Source organism: Rhipicephalus sanguineus, chromosome 7 (assembly GCF_013339695.2).
Source record: "Rhipicephalus sanguineus isolate Rsan-2018 chromosome 7, BIME_Rsan_1.4, whole genome shotgun sequence".
Classification (NCBI taxonomy): Eukaryota; Metazoa; Arthropoda; class Arachnida; order Ixodida; family Ixodidae; genus Rhipicephalus; species Rhipicephalus sanguineus.
The window spans coordinates 138,609,671-138,628,510 of NC_051182.1; the positions used below are offsets into that span (position 1 = coordinate 138,609,671).

Consider the following 18,840-nt stretch of genomic DNA (forward strand, 5'->3'; position numbering starts at 1 on the left):
ACTTTACTAGAGGCACGTGACAGACTACAGCAGTTAGTACGTGACAGACTATGGCAGAAAATATGTCTATGTTCTGAGAGTCAAGACATCATCAAAACATATCTCCCAGTGGTGTAACGACCAATAGCATATGTTTCAACCACACAAGAACCTTCTATCGTATCACTGTGTGCAAATGACCCAAACAAGAAACTGCAAAATTCACTTGATGTACATGACAGACTATGGCAATTGGTTTTCAACTTTGACACATTGCTCTTTTCAAGAAAAAACTAAATTGCACTGGCTTTGGCTATGTATGTAGCTGGCTTCAGATCCAAGTCCCAATTTTAGAGCGGGGTGTCCTCATTCGTTCAGTCAACTGTTCAGCGCCCTGAAAACGGTCATGTACAATGACAGCTTGGCCAGTTCATGGCCAATTGAAGCTAGACTTTCACATCATTAAGGACAGGAACAAGTCACCTCTATGCCTGGATGTCAACAAAGTTCAGACGTAGGGAATGTGGCACAATACGTACATATATCAGCATCGTTGTACACTACCTCCAAGACCGAACCTTTTAGTGGCACACCGAGACAACTTGGCATGTTTGCGGGAAATCAAAGCAAACTTTCATGCAGCAAGAGAAGTCTACGCAGCCACACGCGAGTGGCGTCCAGACGTGTCATACAGTTACACGGATACCTGGATGAGGTTGCATCCTGGTTGAGGACACGCGGTTGAGTATACACATCCACACAGCCGCACACTAGTGGCATCCAGATGTGTTGTACAGATATCCAGATTCCTGGTTGAGGGTGCAATGTAGGTTGAGGTCACATGCTGGTCGAGGATACCTGGTTGAGGGTGCAACGTAGGTTGAGGATACCTGGTTGAGGGTTGAGACACCAGATTGAGGGCGCATCTTTGACATATTTTTTGGAAAGTGGGTGAGAAAGCGGAAACAAAACAAACACCATGACTACGGTTGGGAAGATGTTTGACACACGACGTCGTTGACAATGGCATCACGCTTCAGCCGTCACTGCTACATTTTTCTTCCCGCTGCCAGTGGACGCCACGCACCGCGCAAGTTTGTTTCTTCACGTCTTCGCCTTGTCCGAGGCAGCGGGTTCCACGGTTGTGTTGACGCTCATTACGAGCATCTCGATAGTGTGCGAGCCCGGGAGGCCCGAGCCGGCGAGGTTGGGCGAGTCTGCCTCAAAGTTTTCGAGTGGAACTTGGACGCAGACCAAATTCCACTGCCGGAGCAGGCCTTCCATCGAGTAGTCCGCACTGGAAGTAAGGCAAAGATTCAGTTAGAAGCCACTCAGGGTGCTGTCCATGTATTCTATGGCTGCAGTCAGGGTTCTCTCCACGGCATGAGTTAAATTTGGGTCGATGGAGGTGATCCCGATGGTTCGGATGATCGTGGCGACACGTTGAAGGACTGGACAGGCTCGGTTGTTCAGATCCTGGTAAACTTGAGTTTATTTACACACTTTAGACAAAACAAAGGCCGGGGCGGCCACTGAACAGCTCTCGCGACAACAACTGGGCTGGGCCCGCACCAAGCGTTCAAGCCCTTAAGAGAATAACTCTAAGTCCTTCGTCCCTGGATCAGAGTCGGCGCCAAGCACGACCTCTGTCCCTTCCGCAATCTCTCCGTCGAGCACCAAGCTCTCCTCTCTCCTCTCCTATTTCTTCCTTTAAATGCACCCTGTCTCGTCTGAGACCGCCTTACGGGACCAACCCTTTTGATACTCCACCAATGAAGCAGAGAACTTTGTTTCTCTCAGAGACGTGTCTCCGCTTCCGCGTTCCCACGCTTTGCTGCCCTCACTATGCGGCAAGCCAACTAAAACGCCATCAATCACATACACAGTCAACGTACACTGAAATGAACTACACCAACGTGCCCAGTTTACTATGCCGTCTCGAACCTTGTCTGCAGCAAGATGCCGCCGCCTGTTGCAATTACTGCAAAACCACGTCGGTGCTCCTTCAGTGAGGACCGTCGCGACGGCGACACATTGTTTACGTTGTCAGTCTCCGTGAGATCGCTTCCACCGTACGGGTGACTCCTCCGCGAAAGGAGCGGTCGACAAAAGGTCGCGGGGTTCGGCTACAAAGGCGCGGGTAGAGGCGAACGGCCTAATGGCCCTTCCGAGCGCCCCTTTTCCGTCACGCGCCGTCCGCGATTAGTCACCGTTGATCCGTACTGGGGAAATCGTCCCCCGAACATAACTCCTTCCAACCCAAGAATGTTGTATGTACGCTTGTTGTACATTCAACTTCAAAATTCCATGCGGGGGGGGGGGGGGGTATTCACATTGGAAGGCACCGACAACGCTTCATCTCACTTAGGCAAGTAAGCAAATAACATCGCACAAAGACAAACACTAAACACGAAACACGTTATAGAAGATTCCCCAACATCACTACCGAGCGTCATGCCGGATGGCCCCTTCCCTATTGTTTGTGGTCAGTCAAACACATGAAGTCACGCATAATAGCACGAGGGGGGTTACTACACACGACACACACACGGAAATGCACTCAAGCAGGCACACCCGCGCACTGTTTGGAACGTCACTCGCAGGTTGGACCCTGTACTGTACATTCCTCGAAGCACCATGGCAATTAGTCAACATATAGGCACAATGCTCTCGCTGTCTGGCTAATCTAAAAAAAAAAAAACAAGAAAAAACTGACAAAGCGCGACAAGGCATCGGCACACTTATTAAGTGATTGGCACTCGATCGGCCACCTTTCTATTCGCAAATTTCTGGCAGGTAAGGCAAGGTTCACAAGGCTTTTTAATGTCCGCCGCCATTGTTGGCCAAGAGAATGCACTACGAACGCGTTCTTTCGCTTTCCCTCCTGAAAAATGCCCACCGGAAGGTACATCATGAGCGAGCACCAGCACTTCATTGCGACGTGTTTCAGGTAAGACAAGTTGGTAACACTGCCTCCCGTTCAAGAGTTCCCGGTGGAACAATAACTCACCCTCTGTGAACATTCCGTGTGTACCCTCACGCGCCTGCACCCATGGCAAACGCAGGGAGCTGTCCTCCCGTTGCTCTTTTACGAAGATCTCATTACCCGCCTCATTCGCCGTTACCCGTCCTGTTCGCTACCCCATTGAATCTTGCCGGTGCTCCGGCGTCTCCTGAGCACTCTTTTCATCCTCGTGATCAACTTCCTCAGCGGAATTCCGCTCCGCCCTCACAATATGAATCGCCAGTTCCCGCGAGTTTCTTTGAAGCTGTTCAAGCTTCTTTAGCGTGTCCGGCGTTAAGAGAGCGTCTACTCCTTCCGCGAGTTTCTCAGTAACCGCGCACAGTTCCATCAGCTCCGGAGTAATACCTCCTTCTGGGATATGCAGTGCCAAAGGGACGTACATCAGGTCAACGGGGACAGCCTGCCCAAATGCCCCTCTCAAACTCACTCTGCCTACTCCCTGTAGTTTTGCCCCTTCCGGAACTAACGCCTTCCTGATCACTGTTATGTCTGATCCTGAATCTAAGCACGCGGTGAACTTGCGCCCCGCACTTATCAACTCGATCCATGTTAATCTTGACACACCGGCATAGCACCTTTCGGGGATTAAGCTCTCCACCGCCGGTTCACATGCTACCCTCGCGGCGAGTCTCTCCGGAGGGAAACGGTCTTGTCCCTGTTCCGCGGGTGGAGGTGTCGTTTGCGAGCATTGCCACCGATAGTGTCCGCTCTCGCCGCATGCATAGCATCGGACACCCGTTCTTTCGTTTCCCTGCGATAGCCTGTCTGACGTGCGGCGATCGAACCTTTCACCATTCTTCGAACTACCGTTGGCTGTTTTACCTGACTTTCGATTACTCGTGCTCTCGTCATATTTCTGCGCCAGTTTCGCCAGGTCATGAGGTCTAAGCCATTCCGCGGTCTCGTGCTGTAGCACGTATGTGCGCATGTCTTCGCGCATCAGCTGCTTGACCCGGTCTGAAATGAGCAACGCCCGCAGCTCCTGAACACTACTAATCTCTCTACTGCGGAGATAATAATCTAGTAAAATCTCGAGCCTTGTGGCGAACTGCCCCCACGTCTCATCTCCTTTCCGGCAGGCATAAAGGCGGCGTTTGTACTCCTCAGGGGTGAGCTTTAGTTCATGCAGGACGAGGTCGCGAACCTCCTGGTATGAAAGTACTCGGTTCTCAGCTCGATTTGCCACCAATGTGCGGCTATTTTCATTCAAAAATGGCACTATGATAGCGCCTTGTACCTCGTCAGGGATCTCGCAGCTTCTCAGCATGTTTTCAGCGCTCCGGAACCACGCCGGCACGAGCTCATCGGAAACCGGCATTGGCGGAAGAACTGCTCGCAACTGATCCGCATACCGCGCCAAACCACACCTGTCACTCCGCCCCACTTCATTGCTCGCGTGCGATTGAAGCTTCAATTTTTGCAGCTCGATTTGGAGCTTTAGCGCTTCTATTTCCAGCTCCTTTACACGAACTTGTACAGCTGGATCGGCGCTTTCTACAGCACGCACATGTGCGCTATCAGTATCTACCGATGCCTCATCACGATCAAGCTCGTGGTTCTCACTAGTCCCATCTGCCCTCTGACTTCTGGTCACCCTAGTCGCCATGGTGCTCCCGGAGAAAACAGAACAGGGACCCACCTGTGATTTCTGTCGGTAGCTGCGTCGCCACGCTGGCTCCTCGTCGAGGCCTCAGTCAGCAGATCATGGGAGCCGCTTTCCAATGTACGTGGACGTATTCGTACCGTTCAGTGTCTGCCTTCTTGTTTGGGACGACGGTCGATCGTGCGATGCCTCTCGCAATCCTCGTCGCTCCAGCAGTCACCAGCCGCTCCGGGTGAGGTGTCAATGTCCGGGGAGAGGACGCTGCCGATCTTGACTGCAGCTCAGTTGATTGCCGCACTCGGTGTTGTCTCACGTTCAGCCTTCTCGAACTGCATACTTGCATGCACCGTTCCGAGGTACCTTTTTTTTTTTGGTTCTCCGCCCCACCTTTCTTTGCTTAGGTTTGTGTGTGTATACACAGGACTGCAGGATGTCTCATTGTCCTCCAGGAAGCCGCCACGTCATCCTGCCGACTGCGCCAGTTAAATTTGGGTCGATGGAGGTGATCCCGATGGTTCGGATGATCGTGGCGACACGTTGAAGGACTGGACAGGCTCGGTTGTTCAGATCCTGGTAAACTTGAGTTTATTTACACACTTTAGACAAAACAAAGGCCGGGGCGGCCACTGAACAGCTCTCGCGACAACAACTGGGCTGGGCCCGCACCAAGCGTTCAAGCCCTTAAGAGAATAACTCTAAGTCCTTCGTCCCTGGATCAGAGTCGGCGCCAAGCACGACCTCTGTCCCTTCCGCAATCTCTCCGTCGAGCACCAAGCTCTCCTCTCTCCTCTCCTATTTCTTCCTTTAAATGCACCCTGTCTCGTCTGAGACCGCCTTACGGGACCAACCCTTTTTGATACTCCACCAATGAAGCAGAGAACTTTGTTTCTCTCAGAGACGTGTCTCCGCTTCCGCGTTCCCACGCTTTGCTGCCCTCACTATGCGGCAAGCCAACTAAAACGCCATCAATCACATACACAGTCAACGTACACTGAAATGAACTACACCAACGTGCCCAGTTTACTATGCCGTCTCGAACCTTGTCTGCAGCAAGATGCCGCCGCCTGTTGCAATTACTGCAAAACCACGTCGGTGCTCCTTCAGTGAGGACCGTCGCGACGGCGACACATTGTTTACGTTGTCAGTCTCCGTGAGATCGCTTCCACCGTACGGGTGACTCCTCCGCGAAAGGAGCGGTCGACAAAAGGTCGCGGGGTTCGGCTACAAAGGCGCGGGTAGAGGCGAACGGCCTAATGGCCCTTCCGAGCGCCCCTTTTCCGTCACGCGCCGTCCGCGATTAGTCACCGTTGATCCGTACTGGGGAAATCGTCCCCCGAACATAACTGCATGCGACGGGGCAAACACTCCCTGCCACTCCGCTTCACCGCACTGGTTCACTGTTTTCAATAGACCGCCAACCACACCGACTGTCCTTTGAAATTTGCACCTGAAGAACCAATAAATAGCAAGTGTGCAAGCAATGCCAGCGAGCCATGCCTCCCACCACCTGGTTAGGTAAAAAAGGAGCCTGAACAGGTGGCCTTGTGGTTTCAAAGATCGCCAACTCCAGAGCCAGTGCTAGAACACAAGCGCCCTGGCTTCCGTTTTCTATACATGTCACAGATGCCCCGACTGCGCAGCCAGAAATGAAATGTGGATGTGTGTCGAAAACAGGAAGTTTGAAAACTTGAAATTCCTAAACATTATATCCCATCTCCCCTCTAAACATGTCCATCCCTAAAAAATTTCTGAGGAGAGCCCTGGCTGCACTCTATGTATGTCCCAGCTAAACAAGCCCCCTCTCACATTTGAAAGATACAGCGTGAATTCAACATTCGTTAATATTGGTGACAAGATGGATAAATACTTGCTCACTTCTTCAGTGAAGCGTGGGTGGTGCAACTTCGCTTGTCATTCGCGTCTATCCCTACGTACTATTCTTGACACCAGAGATTAAAAAATGGGGAGTATGTCCCTATCCCTCCCCCCCCCCCCCATTTTGGCCTCACAGATTTCCAGCCACAGTATACGAAGTCGACAGTAAAACTAACCTTTCCAATTTATATCCATGACAGTGAAGCCGCTGCAAGTGCCCTGTAGTAAAAATTCTTCCAGCAGCGTTAAAAAGCACTCTTGGTTTCTTGCAACAAATGCTGAACGAGCACCCTCCACGTGCGACCGTTTCACATTTTCACGTTTGTCCAAATGCAGAAGGTAAACCACAGAAATAAGTCCAATTTAACACTCTGTAGCCTTGCAATATTTTACCAGTTGTAAATGAGGTCGCACGAAAACTCGCCTACCTAGCGACACAGTGGTTAACGCCAATCATGTACAGTACTCATGAATTAATTAAACGGGACAATTTAGGGCTAAGTAACACACATGCCTTCGTTTACATTGTCTTCAGTTCGGGTTTACCAAGCTGTACTATCGGTGTCAAATGAAACATGAACAGCAGAGCGCATTGCCCAAGCATCAGGAACTGTATAGTGCACACTGTCCTGCCATCCCCACTGACAGGCCCACACACCCGATTAGGCAGCAATGCGTGATCGAAAGCATGAATGTGGCTCACGAGCGACAAACCGCAGGATTGTATCTATTTCTAATCATAAGGGTGCAAACTGTACCACACACACCGTTGCTGGCATTTCATTTGGAGCCGATAGTACGTGTAACAAGTTTTAATGTGCATCCAATTTGCCCAATCTACGCTAGTTGTCCACAATAACCCGCTAGTCGGTGAACTTATCAATTTTATTTTGTTGGCAAGCGTTTTGTGTACACAGGTCCACCTGGCTACAATTGGGAGTGAAGTGTGAATTTTCGTTGAACTCAAGTCTGTTTACACAACGCTAACTTTAGCGAATAAGCCGTAAAATTGATTGTGCTTCGCTTCGAAAGCAGCGCAGACTCTCGTTAACTTGTTTGGCGGGACATTCGCGCTTTCACGTAAGCTATTTCAATGCCATCCAACCCAGTGAGTTATGCTACTAACCCAGCGGCATGATCCTGTCCGCGATGGCTGTGAGTATATAGAAGATATGTCAGTTCTTAACGTTTCAACCTCCTGTAATGCTGGCAGCCTTTTAAAGATGTATTACTAGAAGAAAATACATCTAGCAGTCAAGGAACGCCGTGCGACGCAAGTGAACTATAACCAAAATGCTCCTGTTCTAGCCAGAGCCTAGCAGACGACAAAAGCTGAATCCCCCCTTCTGCGTCACCGGAGTGCCGTTCGCAGCGCTGTCATCCGTGGTGCACGAAGTGAATAGTTAAGGTTAGCTCTGACGTACATGTTCGAGTCAAAATTACGCCGATATGACACGACCTGTGGATGCTGGAAACGAAAGAACAAGCATTACCTAGCACTAAATTTTCACGTTTCAGTCCACGAGTACTGTAAAAAAGCATTCTTTTGGGACCCAACAATATTAAACAATATTAAATATAGGCATTGAACACCAGGATCCTCACCTTCGTATCTGGTAGGTGCACCAGAAGCGCCCGTGAGGGTTCTGGTGCAGCAGGTAGGACACGGTGACAATGATGTTCTCAAAGTCTGAAACAAGGCAAGTGTCAAAAGAGTGGTCATATAAATATTTAAATATACAGGGTGCCCCAGCTAACTCTAGGAAGAGTTTAAAAAGTATGCCGATGCGCTTTGCGACAACGCAACCAAATGCATGTTGCCGGCTGTTTCATGGAGGAAGGTCCATTATACTTTTTGTTCTGATTAATTGCTTAATAAAGCAAGATTAATTAACTAACAATTATGGGGCAAGGGTGAACATGTGATGTGGTATTTGTTCATATTTCGTGCACACCTGCATTAAGAAGAAAAGCCCTAATACTTAATAGATAAAAAGTTAGAAACTGTCTAATCAAACGTCTTGAAAACCGATCTACAACCTTGTAATTGAGATTTAGCGCCCAGCTTTGTTGCTTAAAGGGGCACTAAAGGCAAATATAAGTTGACGTTGATTGTTTAAATAGCGGTTCAGAAACCTCGTAGTGCTACTTTTATGCCAAGGAAGTGCTTATTTTGAAATAAAATCACGTTTTAGTGGTCCGCATCGCGTTAGCGCACTTCAAATCGCCCACCTGAAAGCAGTATTTTGCACGTCACTGTTGCCGTGCCCAACATTGCCCGCCTTTACTGCACGGCGGTGTGCACCATTCGGGCATCCGGCAACATCACATGCATGAGGTATTTTGTCGAACTTTCTGCCAGAGCGACTTTCACGAGCGTGCTAAACACATGCGGCAGTACACTATACCGAAAATACCACTGAGACGCGACCGCGTGAGCGAAGCAGGGCACCGGGCGAAGCGCAGTTCAGCGAAAACGGAACTTTCGAACCACGCGCGCTGTTCCCCATGGCAATGCCAAAGAGGTTCTTTTTTCCATGAATCAAACAGAAACGAACAAGCAGCATTTTACTACGTCTCTTGATGCACGGAAAGTTCTTTTATTGCAGCTAGTTTGATTACGTGTGATTAATTGCAGCCGGACTCTCTCACGTCATCGAGATCGTTTCCAAAATCTACCGCTCGTGGCGCTCATCGTGTGATACATTTAGCTTAATTCCTCGGTAAGTAGGGCACTGCTGTTGATAATATTGCCGTTTCAGATGCTGACATACATTGAACTTTTACTCTGACATAAATTGTTATTTGCCCTTAGTGTCCCTTTAAGAAGTTAGAAAAATGATCTAGGCTAAATGGGCAATTAATTAAAAGGTGAAAAATAGTGTGACTTACTCTGCAAAATAATTGGCAACACGCATTTGCTAGTGTCGTCATAAAGTGCGTTGGCATATTTTTAAGTCTGGCTAGAGTTAGCGGGTGCACCCTGTATCCGCTCGCAGTTGTTAGTTATGGCAGAGCAAGGGTATCTGAGACCTGACAAACATTTGAAATCCCATGAGTGCTCTAAATTTGAACATCCATTAGCTTTGACGCGTGAATACCTTTGGGGTCATAGAAGCAGTCGGATCCCAGGATGATGTCGATGGGTCCGAGCTGGAAGAGGGCCGGGTTGAAGAGTCCCCAGGAGATGGAGACCACGGGCACCTCGTTGGCCGTCAGCCCGTTGGCCTCCACATTGCGCTGGCAGTTCTTGAGGCCCAGTGGCGAGCTGTCCGACAGGGTCACCCGGGCTCCCAACAGAGCTGCCAGGATCCCCGGCAAGCCGGTGCCAGCACCGATCTGTACCAAAGCACTCAATCAGTGATGCCTGTCATTGAGGATTCCATCGTGGCTAACCGATAAAAGCGCTGTTTTCAAGGTACATGACACCACATGTTGGTGGAGTGCACAGATGCTCACTGATAGTCACTAACCGATATTCTTGTACAGTTGAACGCCGTTTTGAATGCGAAATAGCCTGTCCAATGAGGCATGTCATGTGGCCTGGCTGGATTACTACTTCTCCTATGTATTCTGAATGCCACTACAGCGTAGACCAGTACTGCAAATTTGCCTGTTTAACGAAGCAATGCATATATGTACATTCTGAATCGTTGAATTGTTGTTTTATAAACAATACGCTTAGCCACACATGTAACATGCAGTGGCCAGAATAAACGGATCAATGGGGCTGCAAGGTCATTTGGCGCTAACATTTAAGAACTACAAAAATAAAGAGGACGAATAAAAATGGATGAATAAGATGGGCAAAATCCTCCATTTCTGTGGTGCAGCATTGTGGTTTGACGTGGTATGTATGTATCTATCTCTCCTTCCTCCCTGATTACGTGCAGAAGCACTTCATGAATGTCGGTGGCATCAGGTCAGTGGCGGTTGGGCATTCAGTAAATACTACTGAGCAGAAGAAATTTGCCGACTTTTAATAGACATTTTTTTTCTCGGTGCGCTTATCTGCTTCATTGGGGTCATTAAAGTTCACGAGGCATATGAGTGACATGCATAACAAATAATTATTGTGGCCCTCTCGCTTCATTACACAGGTGTTTACCGTATAGTAAGCACCCAATTCTGGTTGTGCACATTCAAACTCATTGGAAACTCGTGCTCCTCCTCAACAGAGTTGCCAGGTGCTGCTGAGCTGATAGTAAGTGAATAATCATCGCAAAAGAAGCCCAAGAAAAGTGGCCCGACTTTTGCGAAGAAGCCCAAAAGAAGAAGTTTAGTTTTATCAAACTTGAAAATACTTCATAATTGCAAGAAAGTCACCGAAAACGAAGGGAACATAAATAATAACATTAATTATATTAAACAGCAAGAATACATTAGAAAATATGAGCACAACTATGAACAAAAGCACATATTTGCTTTTTAACAAGGTAGTGTCCACTGTGTTCAATGCACATTTGCCAGTGCCAACGCTACTTGTTGACTTCCCCAACGTGTGTTTGATTTCAATGCTCGACTACAGAAAGTCATCAACAAACGCGCTATTTGTGAATGTGAAGAGCACTAAAATAACTATTTGCAGAAAAAACATGAGTAAGACAAAAAAAGTGCGACAGCCGAATGAAAAATTCTCCAAGTGACTCGGTGAAATAAGAAGCCCAAATCCGCTCACCCTCTGCTCCTCGGGCTCATCAACCCATGAAGAGCACTTGGACTCACTCATGATCCCATGCTCACCACAACTCAATGACAGTCTCTCACATGCATACTCGCGTCCATTTAAAATCGTCGTCACCGACATTCATTCATGTTCACATTAACCGGCACTCACTCATTTTCATACGCACATACTCGAAGTGTCACACATTACTCATTTCAAATCACGTCCCTATGTCGAGACATATTACTCATAAAAGAGTGTGTCAACATTGTGACCGCGCCGAACTTCTGGTGCAAAAGGCAGTGCCAGTACTACTTCCTGCATAAACAGAAAGACCGAACGTGGTGTAGTAGAGCCAAGAAACAATGCTTTCGGTGCTGTTCGATTCCCACTCTAACATCAACTAGCTAGCTCACCAACACGAAATATTGAAACAATTGACCTCAATGAATTCAACTGCCAACTATCTGTAAGTCCTCCGTGTTCGAAATATAAATATTACCACGTCTTTGTGAGTACAAGCAGCTACAAAAAAATTCAGGTCTTAGGTAAAAAATGTGGGAGTGTGCATTAAAAACAGATTTCAGAAAAAAGGCAGAAGTTGAGGAGACGATGGAAGCTTGAAGAGATGAAAGATTTGTGAACGCGGGGTGCCGCTGTAGCCGACATTTCAACAAGCGAACTTGTCGTCATCAAGACTGCAACCATGCAGAAGGTAAGTCCACTTGTCGAAACTTCAACTCCAGTGACACCCCGTGTTCACGAATTGTTCACCTCTATACACCAATCTGACACACTCAACTTGGGTTTCACTGCAGCATGCATTACAAAGTGGTATATATTAAAATATACACTACAAGGCAAAACTTACACATATTTTGGCCCCCCCCCCCTCACCTTATGCCTTCTTTTCGAAAGTCACAGAAGTGTCTTGAATTTTGTGCGCAGGTAATTATAAGCACAAAAATATGGCACTACACGCATGCAGCAGCAAAGCGCGAGTGATAATAAACAGAAATTAACGCAGGCAGACAATGAACAATGGCGAGTCATTCGTAGAGATTCAGTGAGGTTATCTCGGGGCAAACACGACGGGAAGTGTTGACAGCTACGCGCGGCCTGAGCCATGCGCTGGCGAAGACCCACAACTTGGAGCAAACAAGGTCAAGGCTCTGTGCCAGTTTCGCTAGCGCGTCCATGGCCGATATTACGCCCTTGGACGCATCAAGCCACAAATGTTGCCTCTGCGTTTTCACAACATGTGCAAAACAACGTGCGCACGGCAAGTCTATAAAGTGTTTCTGTTTAATGTGGTCACAATTATGCTGTGCTGAGTTCAGGGGCATAACTAGAAATTTTATGGGGGAGGGGGCGGGGGCCGAGGGTGTTCAACCATACTTCATGTGTTTGCACGAGTGTGTGTACACATATACACATGCAAAACTGCAAAATTTCAGGTGGATTTGAACCCCCCCCCCAAACTCTCCCTCCTAGATACACCAATGGCCGAGTTCTCACACATTTCAATTTTTTTCCAGTGATACATGAATTTGTGCAAAAGAACTGTTAGTCCAGCAGCCAAAGGCTTGCGTTGGCCCATAGTCAATATACAAATGGCAGGAGCTGCAAAGTTTGGTGCATATCCACTTCCTGGTGACAAAACAGTGAGGCAAACACATGCACATGGAACAAAACCAAACAGTATATTATACATAAAAATCAATATATATTTACAAAAGTTCGTGTGCAAGTGACTAACAATCTGAGAAGAAAACTGAAGGAAAATCACGTGTCTGAGAATTTTTTTCTAACAGAAGACACAAAATTGTTAGCTATTCTATACCTCATGAGGTAATGAATTTCAGATTTTGGCATCGTAAAACTACATCAGTCATTTATCATGCATGTTACGAGTGGCTGGGAGGTTGGAATGAAGGACACAGCGGGAAATTATGCACTAGTTGTAGATGATCCACAGATGAAAGAATTTCTATTTCCAGCTGGAACAATTTCCGGTTCGATAATTCAGCTACTATACAGCACTATAACTCAGCTTGAAGTCGAAGAATATCTGGCTGGAATATGGCCGAATTCCAGCCGGGAACTGACAAAGCTCCAGCAGGACATTCATCCTCTTTGAGCTGAATTCCACTTCAATAATCCAGCTGAAAATGGAACTTTTTTCTAATCCTTACGTATAGAAAGACACTCACCTCGAGAATGCGTTTGCCCTTGATGTGCTCCCGGTTGAACCAGAGGTACTGGGCCAAAACGGGACTGCAGGGCCAGACGTACATGCCGTAACTCGGGTCCATCATCTGCAACACACACCGAGACGGGATGCATGTGTTTTGACACATAGTTCTCACTATACAAACTATAACTAGCTACAAGCAGGGCCTCACGTGCAAACACCAGGCAAGCAAGTCACCCTAAGTTAGACCTTCCTCCCTGTAACAATGTTTATGACGAACTAGTGTTAGAATTCTTCAGAGCTGTAACCCGGAACACTGTGCCTCTCGAAATAAGAACTACGCGTAACATTAACCTTGCTTGTAAATGCTTTTTCTTGTCTTGTGAATTGTAACACATATTCCTCTGTAGACCTGTATATCATTAAAACTTGCATATGTATAAAACCTATCATTTCATGACTAATCATGTGCGTTGCTAACCTTTACGTACTTTCTATGCTGGACCAGCTACTAGGCACTTAGGCTACTGGTCCAAGTATTTTGTACACATTCTCTGTAATTACGTCTGAATAAAACATTTTCGTTTCATTTGATTTCATATGTCACTATTGGGAACGACAGTTATGCTGGTGGTTTCGTCCTTGCAACCATCTATCACTTTTGATCACTTTCAAGAACACCAGCTTAAGTAGTCGTTCCATGTTTACTGCCATTTGTCACTTCCCAAGGATGGCAGTTTTAGTGATAGCATCACGACATTTGTTCTTATTTAATTGTTTAATTAATTTTTTTACAATACATCTAACCTCTATGACAGGGGTTCTTGCAGGGTGGCACAGAGCACATAACAAAATCTGTTAGCCCACATAATAAATTCAGGCAATATAAAACAATATAACAGTCAATAACAATGTGAAAAATCAATATTTTACATAGTAAAGCAGCACACAGAAGCATTTGGTCATGCAAATAACAGAGTTACACTTCAACAAGAGCCTGAAGTTGGCCAATGTCAACTTCAGTGACTATGTGTACATCGCGGTCATTCTATTTTGTTACAGTTTGGGGAAAAAATAATATTTACAAACGTTTTTTTCTGGATTGAAATGAAACTAACGAAAAAGGATGTCACTGCCTTGTGGATTAACCAGAAGAAAATTAAATATAGTCGCTCGTAGGGCTATTTAACTTGCCCTTAACAATTTTAAACATGAACTTAAGGCGAGTGATTTCATTTCTTTTATCAATCATCTTCAATCACTACCAGTGATAACAGTTTTAGTGCTGGATTTACTTTCACTGCCATCAATCCCTTTCTGTCACTTTTGATGATGCTAGAATAAGCGACAGCTTCGCTTTTGCCATGAATGATCACTCATTATGACCACTTTTGGGGATACCAGTTGTAGTGCTGACTTCGCTTTCACTGCCACCTTTTGCCGCTCTGGCCAAAATGGTTACATAATTAGCTTCACTTCTCCAATCGTTTATGCCTGGGCATCAGCTTCAGTGCAAGCATCACTCTCAACATAAACAGTCACTTTTGGAGTTTTGGTCCATTTCGGGCATACCAACTTGAGCGCTAGCATCACTTTCGCTACCCTCTATTACCTTCACTTACCATCTAGGGTACCAGCTTTAGTAGCGGTGTCACTTTCGTTCAATTTAGACGGCATCAGTTTTTGGGGACATCAGGTTCACTGAACCACGGCCCCGACTGAATATACAAGCATATATAGGCAAGCTGCTCATCACTCCAATGATATGCTGTGCTGTATAAGTGAAAATGAGTCTCTTCAGAAACATTTCCCAGCATTAATTCTACGATGCCAGCCTTTGTACCTAATTACTTGCACAAATTGAGCATCACCCAGAGAAAACAAAAGTAAAACCTTCGTAATCTTGTTATACGGCATCGTAAAGCACAATTGCGTGAATTTCATAAAACAGTACGTCTTTCGTGGAAATTTCAAACAATTACTTTCCTTCTGCCCCTTGTAACATGATTGCATATCGACTGTCACCGCAAAGTAGGTGTGCAGTCCTGGTGTACCAAATGTAATTAATAATTCGTCCTAAAAAACCACCGTCGACTGGGAGTCACCAGCCTTCCTCTATCGTTTCATTACAGACATTGCTTTCTACATGCCTGCAGTTGGACGTCATGTGTAAGAAAATGCACTAGTCGCTATTACCGTTCTTTATTCTTTTCTGTTTTAGGGGCGAAGCTCCTCTTAGTCTAACCTTGTCACGTCTCCGTTGTCCGGTGTAACCACCTTTGCAAACTGCCCACTCCTTCGTCTTTGCAAACATCCCAAAATGACCCATCACCGATCCTTTGCAAACTGCCCACTACTTCGTCTTTGCAAACATCCCACTACGATCCATCACCAATCCATTACTTCACCGACCATAAAGCCGTTATAATGAAGGGGGAACGGAAGCCACGTCTAGCTACCACTTACGATTAATAAAATTTCTTGTATAAATATATACAGTGTTTGTCACGTCTTTGATGATGTACTGGGCTATCGCTTTAATTACTGATGGGTGAAACTACTGAAGATTTCACGGTGTAACCATGATTGCTTCAGGAGCTTCGCCCAAGCTCTTCATCATTCACCCGTGGATATGCTGTGAATATTTTTTTGTGCCACTGCGCTCGGTAATACCTCGCGGGGTTGGAATTACCTGACTAAATAAATAAATAAACCAGAAATATAACACCAATACATTCGGTGTACGTGGTTGTGTATGTCACATAGGCCAGTTGTCTTCCAGTATGCTCCATCTTCATGTCTTTCAGCACCTTCACATATTTTGCACATTGTACAGTTTCATTCACTAACTGGCATGAAGGCCAGCTAGAAGGTTACATAATAAAGATCGGTACCAAGTATGTTTTTTTAAGTGTGCAGCACTTTAGGGACCGCGCTTGTCAACCATCCACTGTCTCATTTGGCATGGCCACGCAGTAGTCAATACAGGCCTAAAACGTGGCTAACAATGCTCAAAGCCAGTGTGAATAACTAACAAGGTTCAAAATAACATAATCTACAGAAATAACCAAGAATCACTCGCAATAATTTACCTAAAATCGCGAAAAACGCTTTCGAAACGTCCGGCTGATACCTGCGCCGCACAAGAGAGGGCGCCACCGCCTCGGCAAGCGCGCGGTTGCCAAGAGAATCGCTGGGTTGGCCGTGCTACGCACTTCCTAAGGTTTCACGGTGCACTAAGCGCAGGTTTTAGAACTACACCGAGACGTACATAAAAACAACCTTTGCGCGGGGATTTAGAACTACACCACATGAGACCTACACAAGAACTACACATTAGCGCGACATTAACCACAGAATTAGCGCTGGATCGGAGCAGAATTAACGCTACTTTAAGCGCGAGATTTAGAGTTCCTGCTTCCATTTTTTTTTCTTTAGCTCGTACGGAGCCTGCGCGCGCCATACGTGTACCGATGCCAAATCGAATTAAAAGGCAACCGGTTGCACGCATCAACAAGATGTCCGAAACCGAAACTGCTGCTAGAGCGTCGCGTTTCTTTCGCGCGCAGCGCGCCCTATCGCCGCTCAAACTGATAACACCGCGATAACACAACGCGCCGGATGCCCCCACTTTTTTTACCTCGATGATCTTGACAGTGAGGGACTCCTTGTGCGATTCGAAGACGAAAGTCCTCGTCTTGTAGCTGCCGTCGCCGTTCTCCATGTAGTCTGGCTGCTTCATCCGCTGTTTTTTGCGGCTCAGTGCCATCACCGATCAACGTCGAAGGGCCTGATCTCCCACGACTGTGTCGCGATCACGCTACATGCTAACCTCTACGCACGGCGCCTATGAAACAATAAGGGCTACGCCCCTGGCGAAGGCAAAAGAAGACACATGTCAGAGCGTAAAAAAAATATCATAAAGGCTAAACACTAAAACACAATACACCGACACACCGAAAACCCGCGCACGCGAGGTGCCTCCCTCCACTTAGCGCACCCCCATCTTTGAATGGCTTCGCCGCACTGCACCGACGGCAGCGCCCTCCTATATTCGCGGCGGCGCTGGCGGGAAACACGCCGTTGGCGGCGTCGTCTGCTCGCGTTCCCGGAGCAGACGACGCGAAGCGATCGCGCGCGTCTCTGGGACCACTAGCATTCTAGTTGACACAACTGTAACTACACTCAAATGTTTCGATCGGCCTTAAATGATTATTTGCTTTTGGTGTGAGCACACGGAAGCGCCACGATGAAATTTTTTGCGAAATAACACCAATACACTAGACAAAAACGGACAGGCACTGCACATCTTGACAAAATTATAACGTTTCTTACACGTCTTTATTTTGCGCTGTTTTACTGTATTCCACATGTGCATAAATGAGGGACTGAGCTACCGGAAAGACTAGAAATTGGTCGCAAATGATTCACGTGCCTCCATTTTTTTCTTCTATTTTTAGAAACTGTGACTTCCGGTGTTTAAACATTTTGTATGCTTCAGACAAAAAAAAAAGAAAACAAGAACAAAACCTCTTTTTGCCGTCGGCACTGACTTCTTGCTTTCCGATAAGCATGTGCACACAGCAATCGTTGTTCATTTAGTTATGAACACCGCGGTGTAACGCCCATTTTTTCTAATTACTGATATATGTTATTAACTATAGTATAACGATGTTTTTACATTCCAGTGTTCGGTGCTAATACTCAATAAGCATTCTATAACTATGTTCTCATGCTCCTGATATTACCCTTACTGCATTCCCCCCTCACACGTTGTACCGACGTAGGAGCCTGAGAGACTATTTGATTACGTAAATAAATAAAATCTCGCTCACGCCGTGTATTGCGGAATAATTTGCTTTTCAGCTCGCTAAGAATTAATCGCGGATGACGTCTGGACATGATAATGTATTATGACCGCACATAGGCAAATGTGCAATCCAAAACGTTTCCTGTTCTCGAGACATTTCCTTGATTGATCGATTGGAGAGGCTTCCTGAATGTGCGGAGAGTTCTTTATCGCCACTATGATAACATCCTAACTATAGTGATGTTAATCAGCAAATTTACATTGTAAGGACCCGCATGTCGGAAAGACAGAACAGAATTCGTAACCACTACTACGATATAAATACGTTTTTGTCTTTCTGTCTCTCTGCCCTGCCCCCTGATTTGCTTGTCGAGTGTTTGACACACTGACTGACTGATCCGACTGACTAATCCGACTGACTGATCCGACTGACTGTCTTAGTGACTGACTGATCGATCATGGCTACTGACTGACCAGCGGACTGATTGACTGAATGGCTGATCGACCAAAAGACTGCCTGCCTGCCTGCCTGCCTGCCTGCCTGCCTGCCTGCCTGCCTGCCTGACTGACTGACTGACTGACTGACAGGCAGACTGACCGAATGACTTAATTGTTTTGTTTTGTATTTAGCTAGCTTGTTCATGTTTTTGGCAAGTTGGCAGTAATAATTTGGACGTAGAAGCTAGCC

The 18,840-nt window shown here is 46.6% G+C and overlaps 1 protein-coding gene across 1 annotated transcript; it reads right to left on the minus strand.

Moving 5' to 3' along the window:
- Window positions 1-474: 474 nt before the first annotated feature.
- LOC119400076 (histone-arginine methyltransferase METTL23) lies at window positions 475-17,357 on the minus strand. Its single transcript, XM_037667003.2, has 5 exons — window positions 16,983-17,357; window positions 13,362-13,466; window positions 9,584-9,821; window positions 8,088-8,172; window positions 475-1,276 (listed from the first exon to the last, which is right to left on the minus strand). Exons 1-5 carry the CDS (start codon window positions 17,109-17,111, stop codon window positions 1,084-1,086), a joined length of 750 nt encoding a protein of 249 aa, XP_037522931.1. The 5' UTR covers window positions 17,112-17,357; the 3' UTR covers window positions 475-1,083.
- Window positions 17,358-18,840: the final 1,483 nt, after the last annotated feature.

Bases quoted from the DNA above. Each gene is read 5' to 3' on its own strand.
- LOC119400076 (XM_037667003.2), bottom strand. From the start codon at position 17,111: ATGGCACTGAGCCGCAAAAAACAGCGGATGAAGCAGCCAGACTACATG. The intron at 9,822-13,361 runs GTGAGTGTCTTT...GCTTTGGTACAG, and splicing joins AGGGCAAACGCATTCTCGAG to ATCGGTGCTGGCACCGGCTT. The intron at 1,277-8,087 runs GTGAGGATCCTG...CCTTACTTCCAG, and splicing joins TGCACCTACCAGATACGAAG to TGCGGACTACTCGATGGAAG.